The following is a 19,044-nucleotide window of genomic DNA, read 5'->3' on the forward strand; positions in this document are numbered from 1 at the left end:
ATCCATAAAAAATAATTTCGACATAAATATAACGTTCCACGTACCATTTAACAAATAAAATTTAAAGAATAGACTAATTAGTACATTTCAAAATATATAAAAATTAATTTACTCTGTAAAAACCCAAAATGCAATTCATCTTCTCTTATACTTTTACCATGAAAATACTATATTTTAAAACCACCTGTTCTACTCCAAAATAATATTAAAAAAATTACCCCATTTTAAGGTTAACTAACTTTTAAAAATGAATTTCGTAAAGTTTTAGATGATTCTAATAATTTTTTTATATAATTTTAGTAATATTTTTGGAGGCAGAATTAAATTATATATTTTTATAATGATAAAAATATAATTTTATCATTTTAATAGTATATATTTTTAAAATTTTTAAAAGGTTAAATCAAATTTTTATTATTTTTGAGAGAATAAAGTATAATTTTATCATTAGTAATTTAAAATTTTATAAATTATAAAATTTTATCAATTTAAGAGGTCAAAACCTCGAACCTCTACTAAACTCTGCTATTGAATTTATAAACTTTTTTTTAAGAGATTGTCGTTCCAATTTTCGTAAAAAAAAATTAGCGAAAAGAAAAACTATATACCATCGTCGATCAAATATGGTATACACAATATATATATTCATAATCTAGCATGAATTTTATGTTGCAAATCGTGATGATGCATTTAAGAATCATTAAATTTTGTGTCGTATATGGTAAATGCAGCTAAAGTTTATTTTTTAAACTAAAAATAATAATAAATTAAGGGAAAAAAGTTAAAACTACAGAGCAAAATGAGGGAAACTAAGGCAGATAAATTTAAAAATATATGAACCCCAAAAAATTTTATTTTATAATATTTTAAACTTGTTTCTCGTTCAAATATTTTTAATTAACTTAAATTTTTTTATTTTTGTAAATTCATTGATTGAATTGATACCTCTTTTTCTCGTCCAACCAATAGACATAAACAGACATTTTAACACCATACTTAATTTAGGACCAACGCTCCATCAGAAGCATGCAATAATGCTGTATCCTCGTATATTAATGCTGTATCACACGTTCACTTAAGAAATAGATTTTGATTTGTCGGCCACCTTTAAGATGCCGTGCTTCACATGATTTCATCACATATATATACCGTGTTTGGTTTATGAGAAAATGAAACATCATCAAATTTGATTTGATTGCTTTGGTTAAATGTAGTATTGTTTCATATACATACTGAACTGAAAATCAAAGTCATTTACTCTGATGTGATGTTGCATACCTTCTTTTTCTATAAAGGTTTACTGTTTAAGGTTAAAGTTATATTTCAGTATTTATATATTCTATAAAAGAACATTGTACAACAAGTAGGGCATTTGGGGGAATAAATTTTCTTTTCAGCCAATACTGTAAAACAACCTATATATGATACAAAAAGAGTATCGTGCTACAAACCAGAAGCTTAATCCAGTTATGCAATCACCTTTAAAATTCAGGGTCCAATAGATTTACAATTCGAATCTCAACCTCTACAACTCCTTTCCACCTTTCCTTTTCCTTAGACTATGACCTCATGTGTAGTAGGTCATAACTGTTTCGAATCGTCTCTTTCTAGCTTCTGTTAGGATCATATGGTTTAAGAGCTCAGTTCTACCTCCATCCGTGCACCGGATGGAAATAAAATTACACCTGAACTTAGAAGGTTAAGATATGTGCAGGCTGTAGAAGTAAGAAACAAGAAGAGAGGCAACAGATGAGCAAAGTAATTCAGAAACTAACCTGAGCGTTATCTGTTTTATATTTTTGCAGTTCTTCTTGGGCACAAATGAGCCTACATACAACAAACCAAGGTTCAGACTAGTTTTTATGTTTTGAGATGGTAAAATTAAGAAGCAAAAAGAGAACAGAATGCACTAGACATTGGAATACCTCCACTGTAACTCGGATATTTCATGAAGCAACTCCTTCTCCCTATCATGAGCTACTTCCAACTGCAATTCAAGAAAAATATGTTTCCCAAATGAATTGTGCAAGACGAAGATATAGGTTCGGGATCATTCATGCAACCTCAAAATCATGTAGGTCGATGAGGGGATTACAGATGATGTAAGATAAAGTTGAACGTTATAGCATAATAATGATTGACAGCGAACCAACAAACCAATGCCAAAGGGAAACATGGGAACTCCACTGTAGAGCTTTCGTAGAACCTGTTGGAAACACACACAAACTACTACTTCCTGCTTTTCGGCAACACATTTCGTTCAATTCATTATTGACCTTCACATTGCTCCCTTATCTCCTCCTCTATAAGAATTCTAAAATGATTAAAACCCATTTTTTCTGTTCAATTTTCTAAGTATAAGATTTATTGTATGTTCCCTTAAGTTGTCGACAACTCATCCTAATTAAAGATCCCACACATGTATTCCAAAATTTCAATTCATAAAGTGCAGGACTCTGCGTTCACAATTTTTTTACGGCAGAGACTATATTTTTTGAGATTACCTTGGCTGATTTTTAATGATAGAACCCTATACGACGTACCAAAGATTTCTCTGTGACAGTTGAGACATTAGCTGGCATGGAAGCTCCCTCGAATGGGCGGTTGGCTAAATAATGGAGAAATAGAAAATGTAAGATCATCTAATTTGCATTCATTAAAGAGAGGAATAGGAGAGTTTTGAGGAGCGTTAATTTTAGCACACCTATAGAGTCACCAGCAGAAACTTGCTTCATCAGATTAAGAATATGATCCTGTTGATGAAAGCAAGCCAAGTAGAGACATTAGCTTTACAGATACAGTGGTAAAATGGCAAAAATATGTGTCTAACTTATACCCTTTGAAGAATGTTTGTCTGCAAAACGGATTGCAATAATGGGAAAAGTTGATTGGATGAAGAAGCTGATGGTGTGGCAACAGGAGTTGATGATGAAGCAGCATCAGATGGTGCTGCTGCTGACACTAAAGGATGTGGGTCCATCAACTGCATAACCCGTAACACTGACATTATAAAGATTATAAGAAAATAAGTAAGATTATAGATATGTTTATTTTTTCCAGGCGTACGAGGCATCTTTGTCTAGTTAGGTTGATTGAAAAACTACACATGCATCCAAGATCAATTATCACTTCCTTCTTGATGCTTGAACACAAGCCACCTACACAATGGTTCATGTGGACTCTGAGATTTTCTGAGTGTGATATGTGATGCTCAATCAGCTCTCAAAGCAGTCATAAGGTAAGGTTAGTTTTTACATAAGGTTTAGAGCATCCCTTTAGCCTGCTTTTCCTTGAATCTCTGGAAAAGCAGCTTTAAGCTCCCCTTTCTTCTTTACTAATACTTGTTAGGCTTACTTATTGTCCGAAAATTTTTTGTTACGGATACAGTTCAATCTCTTATAAATCAAGTCAGATACCTAATCATGCATTTACTAGAGAACTACAAAATGGGGTAATAGTTCTAATGCTGGGCGTAAAAGGCAATTTGGCACATAAGGCTTTGCTTGGTAGAGTGGAAAGAAAATTGGAAAGACAAAAAATTGAAGAGGTGGAAAAATAGAAATATGGAAAATATTATTTCCAAAGGTGTGCTTGGTAGGAAAGATAGAAAAATGAAAAGAGTAAGGCTAATTTATATCCCTTATGAGAAAAAGAAGCAAGAGCCAGACCAGAAAGATATAAATCACCTTCTCTAATTGCACATTTTCAGAGGTAACCTTAAAACGACCCCTTTGCTGAACAACAGGTGGCTTTGCTTTCTCATCTAGATCATCACTGTTCATTGCTGCAATTACACTTTCGTTACTTGGGAAGTAAATCAACTTGGAGTGGCAAGAGAGCAAAATAATCAAATCAACCAACCAAAAGACAAAAACTGGATTTTTGCACGACAAAAGCTAGAGAGTGAACAATTAACACTTGCCTGATGATTTAGTAGATGCCTTAGAAGGAAGCTCTGAAATACTATCCTCCTTTACTGCCACTCCATTGACACCAGAAATATTCTGGGACTGGTTTTGCTTATCACTGGAAAACTTCATAAAATGAGTGAATGTTGAAAAAATAGTATGATAAAAGGATGACAATAATACTAATACTACGGTTAATGTTGTGTAAATGAATTGGATGGGATGATAGTTTAATAGAAGTTTGGATAAATGTTTCCCAGATGTCTAAAGATTACCCCTTGTCAACTCTCTGATTCACACAACTCGAACCATATGGGTAAATATAGATCACATGATTTGGCTTTTATTCTATCAAATTGGAAATCAAGCATCTGGTATGCCCATGATAATCATAGGCCAAGATTTACAACAACAATTTCATTGCTGACATAAAAAGCAGGACATCATGCTTTATCTCAAAGGGACAACAGGCAATGAATGGAGTTTGCAGAACTAATTCTTGGGAGAGGAACTTTACACAATAAGACAAGCAAATTAAGTTGCCACACTACTGGTGCAACAGAGAAGTAAGCATTAGAACCAAGAAAATTTAAAGAATTATGCAGGTAAAGTATCAAACCTTTCTCCTTTAATTAGAAGAATTATGCAGGCAAAGCATTAAACAAGCAAAATAAAGTATCAAACCTTTCTGGTGTAGGGGTGCTCCCTAAAGTTGCTAACCTTTGAAGAGAAGGTTTGGTCATGTTATCAAAAGATTTTCCATTGAGTTCCAAAACATGCTTTTCACTTGGATTACTTTCAAGATGATCATCATGACAAAGGGAAATCACATTCAGTTCATTGGTGGGACTAGCAACGCTCGAGTCATCATCAGATCTTTCAGATCTAGCTCTGGATGGTCAAACACAGACATAATTACATTACTTACAGTAAATGAAGACTTAGTTAAAGTATGAGACCTGATGTGACACTTCTGGGGAAAGAAGACTATTCAAAATTTAATTTAGCACAGGCATGATACACTATGTTCTTATAACTTCCTACACTTGAACAAAAGAGACAAAAAATTTAAAAAAGCATGAATGTCAGATAATTAATAACATACTTGGCAAAATTTGTTGTTGGTTCAACAGCTGCAAAAGAAACTGGCTGATTCAGGACCAGATCATTATCTTCCTGTGGAAGCTAGACCATCATGAACCACCCAAAAGGGATCTTGTAGGAAAGAATAAATGACCAAGCACAAGGCATACAGAACCAAAAAAAATACTAATAATAATGAAGTACTTTATATGTGGCCTGAGAAGAGGTGTGCGGTTCTGATTGCTTCTCTTGTCCATCAAGAGTAGACAAAGAACTTGAACTCCCTCCCTGGGTAGTTTCGGATATAACATCTTCATCCTGAATCTGACGAAACAGAAAAAAAGAAGAATATGCCAATTCCAAAGAATTTGAAAACAAAACATAGAAGTTTCATGTAAAGGATGACAGGAAAGAAACCATTACTGTACCAGGGAAGCCTGAGCTTTCACATCTTCAAGATTGAAATTCCATTCACTTATCCCACGTTTATATTCATTCTGCTCGTTATTACAAAAGCATAGAAAAATCATGAACTTAAGATCATGAAATCCTATCAGTAGCCATAGTAGCAGACTATATTACATCCATGAGCAGGAAAGTAGAACATGCATCCATGATAGAACAGAGTAAATTACATATTGGTGGAAGTAAAAATCCACAAAGCGAACATACACTTACAAATTACCAATCAAAGTTAATAATATAAATTGCAGTCTAAACCCATACTCTAGTATTGACTTCATGATCTAACCAAAAGTTTTAATTCAATAATCATGACTTAACACAAGAACATCATAAAGACCACTTGTTTCAAGTTTTTAAAGTTCTAACCTGCGATAGTTCTTCTTTTTCACCATCTGGCATTTTCTTTTGAGCAAGCATATCTTCTTCTTTTCTCTATGTTTGAAAATGATAGCATTTGTGAGTATAACATAGAAATTTAAACATAACGGGAGGCTTAATGATACAAACTAAGAACCATATGCCTAAAAGTAGCATGCTAACCTTCAATGCTTGGATACGATCACCAAGAGCAGGCAATCCATCTAGAAGTGTTCGTGATATATAATCACTTGACCTCGCTTGCTTAAAAAAAGAATGTTTTAATAATTTCTTCGCTGAAGGTCTTTTTGAAGGATCTTTCACCAAGCAACTAGCAATCATTTGCTTGAAAGACTGAAGAGAAAAGAGAAACACAAGATGAACACATCACTTTATCTAATTAAATCCGACTATTGAGAGTTTTGGAGTGATTAAAGCTTACCTTAGAAAACTTCTTATCTCTTTCATAATCCAGGCCAGGAGGTGCATTTTGCAAGGTCATAAGCAATACCTAAGAACAACAGATAGGTTTTTAAATCAGAATAACTGTTAAGGTCCGGCAAATGATCAGGATTATGCCAAAGGGGATCACAGAAGCTATCCACCTTCATTGGAGGATATTTTGAAAAAGGAGCATGGCCATGAGCAAGCTCTAGTGCAGTTATACCGAATGACCAGATATCCGCCCTACATGGATTTTGCCAAATAAACATCAACATGATGCCACCTAAGGAGCATAAATATACTTTTTGAGAAAACAATAGATTTACTTGAAATCATAACCATGAAGTTGCTCCATAACCTCAGGTGCCATCCTGAAACAATGGAGAGGAAATTAGTCCACAGATTATAAGAAACATCGAAAGTTTGCCACTCTTGTAAGTCCAGTGAGACATCTCTTCAAAATTAAGATGCTCTATGAACAGGATTAGCTGGTTATTCTGTAATCTACATTTCTATGGGTTGATAAGGATATATCTAGCCTGTGCTATACATAAAATATCTGGCACTCAAGAATGCTATCTAAGAACTAGGAACTAATTGAAATTTAGACATGATAATGTAAACATACCAGCAAGGTGTCCCTACAAATGTATTCCTCAGGCGTTGCCTATCACCTGATTCAAAAATGCAAGCTGAAACACCAAAGTCCCCCAACTTGATTCCACCGCGGGAGTCAATAAGAATATTCCCAGCCTGTTGAACAAGATCATTGAGGAACAAAGAAACCAAGTACTTCATTTTTACATAAGAAACAAATAATTAAGCTTTAATCAAAATTCTAGGAGCTCACAACAAAATAATCAAGATATTCCACTTGAAGTTGCAATGAAGAAATAATCAACTCAAACATATATTGCACAAATCAGAACCTCTGTTGTAGCAGAAATACTATCTTCACTTGCCCTAACGATTTTCAGTATGTATGCCTTTTGACTAGCAAATAACTTGCTCAATCGTAGAGAATTAGAGATAAAATAAACTGAACCAGTACGAGCTTGGTTTTAACCCCCCCCCCCGGGCCCAAAGAATTACATGTGTATAGCTCAAATGATGCTACAAACTGTAATAATCACTAAAATATAATAGCACACACAAACACAATAGCTTTAAATCATGATGAAGACCAAATGCTTACTTTAACATCCCGATGTATGTGCCCATGATGATGAAGATACTCTAAACCTTTCAACACTTCACGAAGTACTGTTGCTATAACAACCTCCTCAAAACCATCTGGATATGCAGCCTTTAGTATATGAAGACAAGATCCCCCAGACATGTATGGCATGACAACCCATAGATTATGATCGCTAACAAAGGAGCAATGAGATTTAAGAACATTTGGATGGTCAACCAAGACCATTGTTTGTGCCTCACGAGAAATGTTATTCTACACAGGCACAATACAAGGATGATATCAAAACAAATACCAATTTTTATTAGCTGAAGCTGAACAGGAAGAAAAAAACAAAATCCCTTTAAAAGAAGATAGAACTAGTGTTAATAACTTCGGAACAATCATGTTTGATGCAAAAGCATTCAGCCAAACTCTAAACATACTAGCTATGTTTGGAATGAAAAAAGCTTTGCTCCAAAGCTGATCTTATGAAAATGATTGATCTCTAACTTCTATTAATCCTACGCATATTTCAAATGATTGATTTAATTTGAGTTGACCAAATGCACCAATATCTACATCACGTATTGAGGGAGAAGTGCCTCTTATACGTGAACATAAATCTGTGTCCCTTAGCATTCTACATCAGCAGATATTAAAAATCAATATCTACCAAATCAAGAAGAAAATGCTTAGCCAAGCTCAAGTAGGTGATCAAGATTGTTTGAATATCGTTGCAGAATGTTAACTAATTGTATGCCGTATCAACTATGAAGAAAGCACAAACTTATTGATTTTCAAGTGAAGTTTAGAAACAGGGTTCAAGCAAATATCAATGATCCTTTTTAAAAAAAAATGAAATCTCATCAAATTGCTGACCGATCTTCAACATAAGATATAATGGATCTACAGAAATTCTTCAAAGTAGTTCATCATTGTGCAGCACAACAGATAAAAAGAAGCAACGGTAATTTTATTTTATTTTTATATTGATCCAGTTTGGCACAACCTTTAGCCCGAATCAGATAAGAAATGATCAAAACCAAATTTCAGTAAATGAAGAACCAAACCACCACCCCCCAGAAAAAATGATAATAACTTAAAAGAGAAAAACAATAGCAGAACCGGAATGAAGGGATTACCAGATCACAGTTATCACGTTCAAAATCAAGAATTTTTATTGCAACAACTTCATCAAAGGGTATACAATGAGCACGGCGCACAGAAGCACTAACACCCTGCCCGACCTCCTCATGCAGAATATAATACTCCGGTCCAATTGGATACTTCTTCTTCTCCATTATAATTTAGACCTCTCCTTCCCCTTCACTGTCACATAAACTCAACTTTCAATCGTCTTCCAGCATTAAAAGGCAAAACTTGATAACAAATCTTAAAAGGGCATAAAGTTTGAAACAAAGCCATGATAACAATAATAAAAAATGATTTGTTGCGGTCTATTAGGAAAAAACATGTATGTTGAAAAAAAAAATCAAGCAATGGGAGTATTGAATCATATACAAGCGAGCCTCGTTCTCTTAAATAGCAAGCAAAGGCTTCCAAAGTCTAGAAAGAGATCCCAAATGGAATCCAATTTTTAATAACAATATAAAACCAATAAAACATTTTAAAACAAATATAGAATATAAATATTGTGATTTTTATTCACGTATATACCGTATCCAATCTTCCAAAAAAAGAATCAATAAACAAACCTGAAATATCTTTTTCAAACCCACATCCCGAAATCAATCTGCATAAAAAGAAAGAAAGAAAGAAAGATGAGGCGTATTATAATAAAACATTGAAAAGGCATGTATAAAAAAGTTAAAGGAAGAAAAAATGATTACCGTGCAATGTAATGAGATGAGAGAAAGAGAAGTGAAAAGAAAGGAAAAGGAAAGGAGATAAAAGAGAGAAAGGGGAAGGGAAAAGAGGCATTGATGAGATGAAAGGGTTTAATTGTTGTTTGGCTTCGCTTTCCCGTGAAAACAAAGAGCTAAAGGAGAGAGAGAGAAAGATAGACAGCGAGGCTCTCGGATCGCCGCTAAATATCGTTTGCATGCAGGAATCCCGCCACTTGTGTTTCTCTTTCTCTCTCTTTCTCTTTTATTTTCTTTGATTTAAGCAACATTATAAGCTAATAATCATTATTTTCTTTGATTTTTTCTTCAAATTGAATTTTAAGAGTTTGAATTGGTTTGTTAAGCTTGATCGAGTTTTTCAATTTTTTTTAAAAAATTATATAGTATCTTTATGTTATTTTTCATTAATTTTGAAAAAAAATCACTAATCAATTTTTTTTGAATATATTATTACTATAATTGTTCAGAAAATTTCATGTGTGACATATTTATTTACTCCAAAACGTTTTGTAAGGATATACAGGTCCAGGAGATATATATGATGAGGTTTAAGGAATTTTAAATAGGATAATTTCGTTATTTCATGAGAAATTTGGAATATTTTTCTGGATAAAAATATTCATATGACATGGTTTATGCGCAAAAATAACTAAAAATTATAGGAATATTTATATATGCAATGGGTTTTGGGTGGGAGGTGGAGTGTATATATTAGTGTTGGGACACAAGTTCCTCAGGAGTGTTAATGTGTTATTATATATTATGGATGGTCCGTCTGATAAAAGAGTGCATGAAAGTAAGATTTACAGAGGCTTGACTCACTCAGAATGTTTGATTGAAGCAGATGATGAACAGAAAAAGAGGTAGTACTGGGATGAAGAAGGAAGGTGTCTCCTATGGTATGTTTGGACTGATTGGAGTTTGAAAGCCTTTTCCGCTAGCAGGCTGTTTAGCCTATGATTGATACTGTTACGCTCAACAACAACTAACTGGGCTTCAAGCCCAAATAAGATCCTGTTGTTCAGCATGTTGCTCCCAACTCTCCTACATTTCACTCAACCTCTTCTCTAGCCAATTTTTTCATTTTTCATGTTTCACTGCTGTGTGAAGGACATATAATTCCAGATGCATGAGATATATTTTCTATGATGTTTTCAGGCACGTACTAGACCACTATTTTCAATTTTGAACCGACCGGACCAGCCTCTAGCGTTACAACAAAACGAAGCACCCTTTATCCAACTGACCCCCACTTCAAGGGTAGTACTAAGTGGTCAAGTGGATCCCCAGTAAATGTTTGTGACTAAAGGAAGATGAGAGATCCATTATATATGTCCTTGCTGCTATCCTATAACCTTTGCTACCTTAACTCAGTTTCCATGTGCTCCACTTCTATAACTGGTGTGCAAACGCATGCATGGACGCCCCCGTTGGCTGCTACATTATTGGCAATCCAGCTGAGTATTGAGGATGACTGTAACCTTTCTCAACCTTCCTGGTATTAAGAAACTTTTGCAATCAATAATGTTTTCTTTTCTGTTGGAAATAGCTATATATGAGATTCGTACTAAAGTCATCGTCGGCTAGCTAGAACCAATTTCTTATGGTGTACTTGCCTGAGAAATTAATAGACAGATTAATGTAAAACTACCTGCATTAATTAATTAAAATCTTTAAGCAAGTTGTTTTTCTTTTCGTAGTTGGGAATATATATATGTATTATTCATCCATTTTCCTTTCAACTATAAAGGGAAGGTCTTGGAAGCTGCAATAAGAGTAATGACAAATTGACTTAACTAAAAAAAGTCTAACTTGCACAAGCCCCAGAGGAATTCAGAACATGGTGCCAGCCTAATCGATGGATTAGGGATTCTGCAAGGAAAAAGAAACTGCAAAATAAATTAAGCCCAACTTGATTGTAGTTGACACTTGACAGGGTAAAAGTCAAACCCAAAACCTCGCTGAGTTTAGAGACATAGAGCATATAAAAAAAGGCCAGCTACCTGATACAAATTAAGAAAAAAGAATATATGTTGTGGTTAACTCCAGGAATTTGCACTAATCGTCCATTCCAGCATTAGTTTTCCCCATCATTTTACTATATAATCAAATTAATTAGTCATATCTTTTGAACCAACCGCATATATAATTATATATAATCAAAATTCTTCCCTCAACTTACTTTAGAACATTGGGGGGAAAAAAGTCAATTGGTTGCAATTTTCTTAGAGCTCACAGGTGCCCATAAATAGACGTAAGACATACAACTAATCCTTCCATGGTTAGTCTCTCTCTCTCGCCATTTTATGAGCTTAAATCCAAAGAGAGAGACCTTAAGCAGCTCAAGGGGGAAAGTTGCATTATCTCTAAGAAGGAAGGGATCTTCAGGAGAGTGAAGAAATGGGATATGTGCTGGTGGTTTCACTTCCCATGGTGATTCTGCTCATCATGTTGAGCTTTTGTTGCTTTGTAATGGGAAGGAACAAAGGGCGACAAGAAGGGCGTGCATTGGCTGCTCAAGAACTTGGGATTAATCCTCAGTCACAGGGAATGGTTTCGGTTGTAGATGGTGGAATGGTGCCCCCAGGGACCCCTCCACCACCACCTCCGCCTCATCAACACCCAGCATTCCCTTCTGTTCCTTCCCCTCATCAACCTGCATTCCCTTCTCCTACACCTCATCATCCCAATACCCTCTACTTGAAGCAACAAAATGGCATGATCGCTGCTTAAAAGTTCTCATGTTTTTTCATGTCGTTATGAACTAAGCAAGCTCTTCATATGTATCCTTGTTGATTAATTTTAACTACATTTGAGTTTGGTGTAGTTTCTTGGTTTAATAACTAATTTTCTTAGGGCTATATGTTATTGTAATCGATTGAATTTTTCAATTTTCTTTTTCTTCCTTTCCTTTTCTTTTTGGTTTGATTAATTCATCTCATTTTGTATTGTATAGATTTTTATATATCCATTCGCATCATATGTGTGTCATAGCCCTAGCCACCTACAATTCTTGGTAAGCAGCAATTTTTGTTTCTGAGTATCGGTATTTACTTCCCTCAAAATTTAAGGGGAAAAAAAGAAGAAAAGTTGGCCAATACTAATAGAGCATAAATAGAAAGAGCCTTTGCAAGTGGAGTGGAGTTGTATCTTAATAAAAATAATACTACTAAACTACCGTAAAGTAACATCCTAGGAGAATCAGAATGTAGTGATTTGGCAGACAAATTAAAGACCTGTTCATGAGCGCTTAACTCAGCGTAACTACACTTTTGTCCACTGGAAATTGAGAAATGCCTGCATTGGGTTGGAAAGTTTAGCCGTGGAGGCTTGAACATTAAGCTGCATACAGTTAGCAAACACATTAAAAAACACCTTTCTTTCTCTTCCACTCTGTCCTTCACAGAATCTGAACCCTCACTTTATTTAAGAAGCCACAAGAAACCTCTTTATAAATATATTTCTCCTCTTTACAAAGAGATTTCATAGGGAAAGCTCAAAGTAAAGATGGGTTTGGTTGTAATCATCTCTCTACCACTACTTATCCTCTGCATATTACTTGCTGCGGCATATTACTTCTTCAGAAGAGCTAAACGGCGACAAGCTACCAACCCTCAGATTTATGGGGCACCAGCTCCGCCGCCTGGTGCACCTCCTCCTCCACATACCAAGCCTGACAACTTGGCCAGTGTTTGACAGGTTCCAAGAATGGATTTTTTATCTCTGGGATAACTTTAGAAAAGAAAATTCCCATCCCTGTACTTTATTTTACTGTAGACAAGTTTTTTGTTTTTTTGTTTGTTTGGTTGCTTATATTTGTGTGAATTTGAGACAAACTACGTTTGGTTACCTGTGTTGAAATGATATTATCTCATCAGGGTTAAGTTTAGGGTTGCCTTTGTCATTTGATTTTAGATTGGATTTGTTTGTGTTGCCCGCCCTGTGCACTTTTGTCACATGAAAAAAAATGGTGTATTTGCAGTATCCATTATGTCTCGAGTTTATGTTTTTTATATTCAAATTGAGGTTGTTCATCTAATATCAATATCAATTAAAAATGGAGGGTTCCAATTTAACAGGTTGAAATTACAAAAGCTAAAAATCTATTTTCTGAAGCATAATTTAGCCTGAACGTTTGATGTTGCTTAAATCAGTTATTTTATGATACTTTGCAGATAACTAAGCACATACATTAACCATAGTAGTGGTTGCCGATGTTACTAAACCATAAAACTGCAACAAAACTTTGATTAAAATAAACAGTTGGTTGCTTTATCAAAAGAACAATCACAGCACACTATCTCATAGAGATAGTACTTAAAAAAATCAAAACTTTCTACCGTGATTTACACTCGATTAGAGATATGTATGTGGGAGCACAAGCGGTGTGAGTGGGTAGACGCTTACAGTTCTTTCTCAAGAAACCACTTAAACAATGTTTCACTCGCAAATTACCCATCATGTATGCCAGGCCAGATTTTCTTGCCTCTCTCAGATCCTCCAGTTGCTTGCTGCAACTTACCCCTCGAAATCTCTCTGCTTTGTTTGCTAGAACTACACCCATCTCTATTTTCAAGCCTAAAATCCTTAACATCGTCTGGTGAGCTTTGATTGCTACTTATTCAGGGCAAGTGGCCTTTCAAATGCTCGAAGTGACCATCATCAGGGTCACAGTTCTAACTTTCTATCAGATGATTCTCAAAATCATGACTATCCTTCCTTTCTTTGATCTTCATAATAGTTACCTAACAACACGTTGAGTGAAACAGAACTTTGCAGAGCCAATGCATCTGGTAAAGACATCAAGCAGAAATAGAGCACGGCAAAGTCGGGAATTTTTTGATAGGATACAACTTAGTAACTAGGACAGTGATAAAATTTTCACTATTTCTCTTGTAAGAGAATATTAAACACCTGGCTCTGGTTGCCCCTTTCACTTTGCCCCTGCAAGCAGGTCGTAACGATCATTACACTAATCATCGCTAGGCCTAAAGATTTATTTTGGCACATCATGTTAATTTTATGTCTAAAGATTTTGCATTTTGTGACAAAGGAATGGAATTCCCATCCCATGTTAAATTGATGTTATGTTTTGAAATTACGGGGTTTTGATATTTTTGAGTTCCCCCTTTAAATGATGTCCTGTTTTATTGTAACCAAAGATATTGCTACAGTTACATGCAGTAGTGAGTAGGGTCTGGCTCATGCGCAACACACGAACTAACGACAAAGCTCCCAAATTTGAGAGGATATGGATATAAGAGAATCTGAAACTCACAACCAACAGTCGCCCTTTAACCAACCACAACCATCCATCTCAGCTTTCTTATCCTTCCTCCCACCACTAGTCTCTCCCTTACCCGAATCTAAAAGACTAAAACCGATCCCTCACCTTCCTCTCTTTCTTCATCATCAGCAAAGAAATATACCAGAAAATCAAAAAGAAGAAGAAAAGAGATCCCCATGATGTCTCTTACAATCCCAACTAATCTCTCAAAATCAATTTTGAAGCCAAAGCTGGAGACCCAAGTGATCCCCAAGGCTTCATCCAGATCATTGATTGTATGCTCCTCCAGCAATCCTTCCTCCTCCGACAAATCGGCTTCATCACTCCAGGCCTTCTCAGCGGCTCTCGCTCTTTCTTCCATCCTTCTTTCGGCTCCACTCCCTGCTGTTGCGGACATTGCGGGGCTCACTCCTTGCAAAGAGTCCAAGCAATTCGCCAAGCGCGAGAAGCAGCAGATCAAGAAGCTGGAATCCTCGTTGAAGCTTTACGCCCCCGATAGCGCACCGGCTCTCGCCATCAAAGCCACCATCGAGAAAACCAAGAGACGGTTCGACAACTACGGCAAGTACGGCTTGCTCTGCGGCTCCGATGGGTTGCCTCATTTGATAGTGAGCGGCGATCAGAGGCACTGGGGTGAGTTCATCACGCCCGGCCTGTTGTTCTTGTACATCGCTGGATGGATCGGGTGGGTCGGAAGGAGCTACCTTATTGCTATAAGCGATGACAAGAAGCCAGCCATGAAGGAGATCATCATCGATGTGCCTTTGGCTACCGGTCTCATCTTCAGAGGCTTTATTTGGCCTGTTGCTGCCTACAGAGAGCTTATCAATGGTGACCTTGTTGTCAAGGACGTTTAATCTTATCTGCCTCAGGTCTCCAGCATCCCTTCAAGTTTTTTCTTGAATTCTCGACAATGATATTTCCTGTTACCAACAATGTCATTAATCATTATAATTGTTTTCTCTCATTTTCTTTTGGGCATACAGAGATTGAATGGAACAACAACTAGGATGCGAAGACTGACTTTGCTCATGGAGAAAAGAGGCGTCTTGTGAAATTTCTTCTACTTGTATATGCAAAGTTTTTTTAATCTGTGTGAGCTTATGTAATGCTAGTGTTAAAACATAATTTGGATATGATTTTTCTCTCCATCTCAATCGTTGTTACCCAAATTCATGTGACAGTAAATACAAATGTGTGCTATAAACAGGAAACTTTGAATACCATGAAATCCTATACTATCAACATAGATGTTTAATCACACCAGTGGATGACAAAACGTAAAGCAGAGATGCATATATATTTCAAGTTGAGAATAGAAGGTGAGATTTAAGGAAAGATGGGTGGTGATTCTAATGCAAACAGTCAGTCAGCCTCTTGACTGGCTTATCTGTGCTCCAATAGTAACATTAACAGGCCCTTCATCAACTGGCACAAACTAAATGAACAGACCGATAAGGAGGGCCAGGAACTCGACCTGCATGGCACAAAATAATATCTTTAAAGTGTGTGTTAATCTACTTCAATAAAGTAGTGAAGGTTGGGTTCAGGCCTTGATCATTCAGACATGTTAAGACTGTCTTCTGAAATAAAGGAATTAGTGTTGGAAGAAGTCTTACGGTTAGTAGTGAACCCTGTCTGAAGTTGATCATCGATGGAAACCGGACATTGTCTTCAAATAACCAAAAGACATTTGCAAATTTGGTTCCTCGTGGTTAGCCCATCTTTTTTAGCCATTGTCCGAAGCTCTATAGACCTCAAAAATTGGACTTGATCCAAGTAGCAAACATGAATTTTCTTTTTTCCTTTTCAGCTTGTAACCCAGATTGATATCAAACCAAGTTGGGCCTGGATCATTCTAGTTCTCTTCTCATTTCTTGGTTTGGTTACCGTTGACATATTATAATCCACAAGAGCAAGTACGAAACTAAAAACAAATCTAATTAGTTTACTTAATGAAATCTGAATTGCAAACATGGAGTTTAAGTCCATTTCGGGTAGAATTCCAATATTTACAACCTCTCTTTTTTTTTTTATCTCAAAGTAGAACCCATATTCATAGAGTTTATTAGTTACATAAGATAAATGATGGATGATGTCTTTAAATTCAAAAAACACAATCAACCTTCTTTGTGTTTAGACTTTACAGTACAAAAATAATGCGGGTTTATGGGTTAATTATGCAGTCTGAGTGATCGCAAAGGGACATAATGAGAGAGTAATTTGACTTACAGAAGTCCATAATGGTGAGTGCATTCCACCAACCACCATGCTTTCCCTTCCTTGAGAGAAGAGAGATGGACCAGTCCATATCCCCTCGTTTCAAAAAAAATATACCTACCGCTTCACTATTGGTAACCCTAATGGGGAGCAAAAGGAAACTGGTATAAAGGTGTGATTTGATTTTGGTATTTTGGACAACAAGTCTTTTCTTTTTAAAAATAAATTAGCTCATACTAGTTTTATTTCTTTAGGGATATTGCTTAGATTCCTTTGACAATTTTACTGCACACTTGGCAAAGTTCCTTCTTCCAAATTTTGATTGAGGGTTTCAAGTCCAATAAAAACTTCTCTTGCTTCCGTAATTCAACATTAACAATTATGATTATTGAATCAATTATCAGATACCCATAGCCAATTTAGTCTCATTCAAAGTTTTTTTTTTTCTCCTTTCAAAGAAAAAGTAATGCAAAGAAAAATTAGTGTTAATTAGGTCTACCTAAGACCTCCTAATAGAAACGAATGATTCCTTCGTTGAAACAATTAAAAAGGGATGTTCAGTTTAAACAAACACATACATTAATAACACTACTACAGGTTACTGGATGTGGAAATGATTGGGTTAGGGGTTTGACTTTCTGTAGAATCCCATGTTGCATTATTTGACACCACCCACATATTCAACACTTAAAAAAAAAATTTCCCCCGGTGCTTAATATAAATTGTTTTTCTTTTTTTTAAGTAAAGGGCGGGAAAGGACTAAAAAGTAGGTAAGACGTCAACGTAAGAGAATGCATGTATGTTATAGGCACATTAACCACCCTCAAGCGTACATGAGCTCAACTGGGGTTCATGATTATGGGTTTGATTAATGTTTTTGTTGGGAACCGAAAGGAAAGAATTAATGTCACAATAAGAAACCCATTACTTGATGTTAACCTGTCTTCCAATAACTTAATTATGTTAAATAATAAACTTGTCAGATTGTAGTGTTTTAGAGATAGATTTTAAAATTATATATGAATTATGATTTAATGTGTAATTATATATATGAACTTTAATATGGTGCAATTATACATGTAAAACTCTAATTATGATTTAAATGTATACTTGAAACTTTAATTTTATTTTAATCATACACATTTAAAAAAATAAATATATCAATTTATTTTTATATTGGATAAATATAATTATTTATGTATGTAATATATAAATATAAAATAATATTATATCAATAATTATGTTAATAATTTACAAGAATTAGATCAAATCAAAATTTAATGCATAAAATTGCACAAAATCAAAGTTTATATATACAATTACACATTAAACCATAATTCATGTATAATTTTGAGATTTTTTATAATTAAGTTATTTTTTATGTTAGATTTATGGTTTATATTTTTTTTTAGTTCATGATTGTCCTTTTCAATAATAATATTCTAAAATTTGAATTTAAAATTTTCATTTAAAAATACAATTTTAAATATGTTTCATTTTTTCTAATTAAAAGGTTTTAGTCCGAAATTTTAAATAATAATAATAATAATAATTGTGAATGGTTTTTTCTTCTCTTGAAAATGGTTTGCTAGACTTATCTTACTTACCAGCAAATTTACTTTCCCACATCTCAAGTCGTTGGTTTTACATTGAAAATTTGAATTTAATATAAAAAATTGCGTTTATATATTATTTTGAGCTTAAATTTGGTAATTGTTTTACATATTGAGATTTAAAATTTTTTTGTCCAAATTAATTTATATAATTCATAATTTTTTTCACGTTGAAGACTTAAATTAAATAATTTATTCTCATATTGAAGACTGAAATTCTTTTTATCCATGTTAGCATGCTAGCTTGAATTCCACAATTATTTCCGACTTAATTTTTTTATTTAATTACATTAACCCTAAAATAATGATATTAAAATTTCTGTCAACTGAACCAATTCAATGCTCCCACGTTTCAGGTAAACTCATGAGGCAAACCAAATAAATTAAGCCAACGTAAAGCTTCCCCGGAAAAATAATAGATTAAAAGATTTTCATATAATGGTGTTATATGGTAGGTAAACCAACACCACAAAAGTATTAACCCAGGGCTGACTATATAAGCAGTCATCAACATCAATTAGATAGCAATGGAGAAATTTATGCACTAATTCAAGTCATTATATAACTTAAAAGATAGAATAAGAAGAAGAAGAAGAAGTAGCTAAGGGTGCTCGATTTTCAAACA

General features: G+C 34.7%; 2 protein-coding genes and 1 long non-coding RNA gene across 5 annotated transcripts; 2 read left to right on the plus strand and 1 right to left on the minus strand.

The window, feature by feature from the left end:
• Positions 1 to 1,371: 1,371 nt before the first annotated feature.
• On the minus strand, positions 1,372 to 9,427 carry LOC107958326 (serine/threonine-protein kinase BLUS1). 3 transcript variants are annotated; one of them, XM_041113532.1, is made up of 22 exons: positions 9,285 to 9,427; positions 9,150 to 9,187; positions 8,577 to 8,763; positions 7,453 to 7,707; positions 6,886 to 7,010; positions 6,584 to 6,628; positions 6,419 to 6,500; positions 6,256 to 6,324; positions 5,997 to 6,167; positions 5,823 to 5,888; positions 5,420 to 5,488; positions 5,196 to 5,315; positions 5,014 to 5,084; positions 4,629 to 4,799; positions 3,923 to 4,026; positions 3,687 to 3,784; positions 2,837 to 2,983; positions 2,705 to 2,753; positions 2,544 to 2,608; positions 1,926 to 1,987; positions 1,776 to 1,827; positions 1,372 to 1,685 (listed from the first exon to the last, which is right to left on the minus strand). In XM_041113532.1, exons 3-22 carry the CDS (start codon positions 8,733 to 8,735, stop codon positions 1,680 to 1,682), a joined length of 1,986 nt encoding a protein of 661 aa, XP_040969466.1. In that variant the 5' UTR covers positions 8,736 to 8,763; positions 9,150 to 9,187; positions 9,285 to 9,427; the 3' UTR covers positions 1,372 to 1,679. The 3 variants fall into 3 exon arrangements, with proteins under 3 accessions (XP_040969466.1, XP_016749554.1, XP_016749556.1); XM_016894065.2 differs by having other exon boundaries at positions 1,372 to 1,827; XM_016894067.2 differs by lacking the exons at positions 1,372 to 1,685; positions 1,776 to 1,827; positions 1,926 to 1,987; positions 2,544 to 2,608; positions 2,705 to 2,753 and having other exon boundaries at positions 2,864 to 3,000.
• On the plus strand, positions 9,380 to 10,965 carry LOC121229376 (uncharacterized). The gene is made up of 3 exons (XR_005927111.1): positions 9,380 to 9,516; positions 10,144 to 10,198; positions 10,458 to 10,965. It is a non-coding gene; the product is annotated as an uncharacterized lncRNA (long non-coding RNA).
• A 2,561-nt stretch (positions 10,966 to 13,526) lies between these two features.
• Positions 13,527 to 15,737, plus strand: LOC107958325 (photosystem I reaction center subunit III, chloroplastic). Its single transcript, XM_016894064.2, has 2 exons — positions 13,527 to 15,458; positions 15,573 to 15,737. The coding sequence occupies exon 1, from the start codon at positions 14,763 to 14,765 to the stop codon at positions 15,441 to 15,443; it is 681 nt and encodes a 226-aa protein (XP_016749553.1). The 5' UTR covers positions 13,527 to 14,762; the 3' UTR covers positions 15,444 to 15,458; positions 15,573 to 15,737.
• The last annotated feature ends 3,307 nt before the right edge of the window (positions 15,738 to 19,044 follow it).

The sequence above is a fragment of the Gossypium hirsutum genome, chromosome A05 (genome assembly GCF_007990345.1).
Source record: "Gossypium hirsutum isolate 1008001.06 chromosome A05, Gossypium_hirsutum_v2.1, whole genome shotgun sequence".
In the NCBI taxonomy this organism is placed as follows: Eukaryota; Viridiplantae; Streptophyta; class Magnoliopsida; order Malvales; family Malvaceae; genus Gossypium; species Gossypium hirsutum.

Coding starts and splice junctions, on each gene's coding strand:
- LOC107958326 (XM_016894065.2), bottom strand. CDS start 8,735: ATGGAGAAGAAGAAGTATCCAATTGGACCGGAGTATTATATTCTGCAT. Junction 6,168..6,255: donor GAGATAAGAAGTTTTCTAAG/GTAAGCTTTAAT, acceptor TTTTCTCTTCAG/TCTTTCAAGCAAATGATTGC. Junction 4,027..4,628: donor ACCAAACCTTCTCTTCAAAG/GTTAGCAACTTT, acceptor GAAGTTTTCCAG/TGATAAGCAAAACCAGTCCC.
- LOC107958325 (XM_016894064.2), top strand. CDS start 14,763: ATGATGTCTCTTACAATCCCAACTAATCTCTCAAAATCAATTTTGAAG.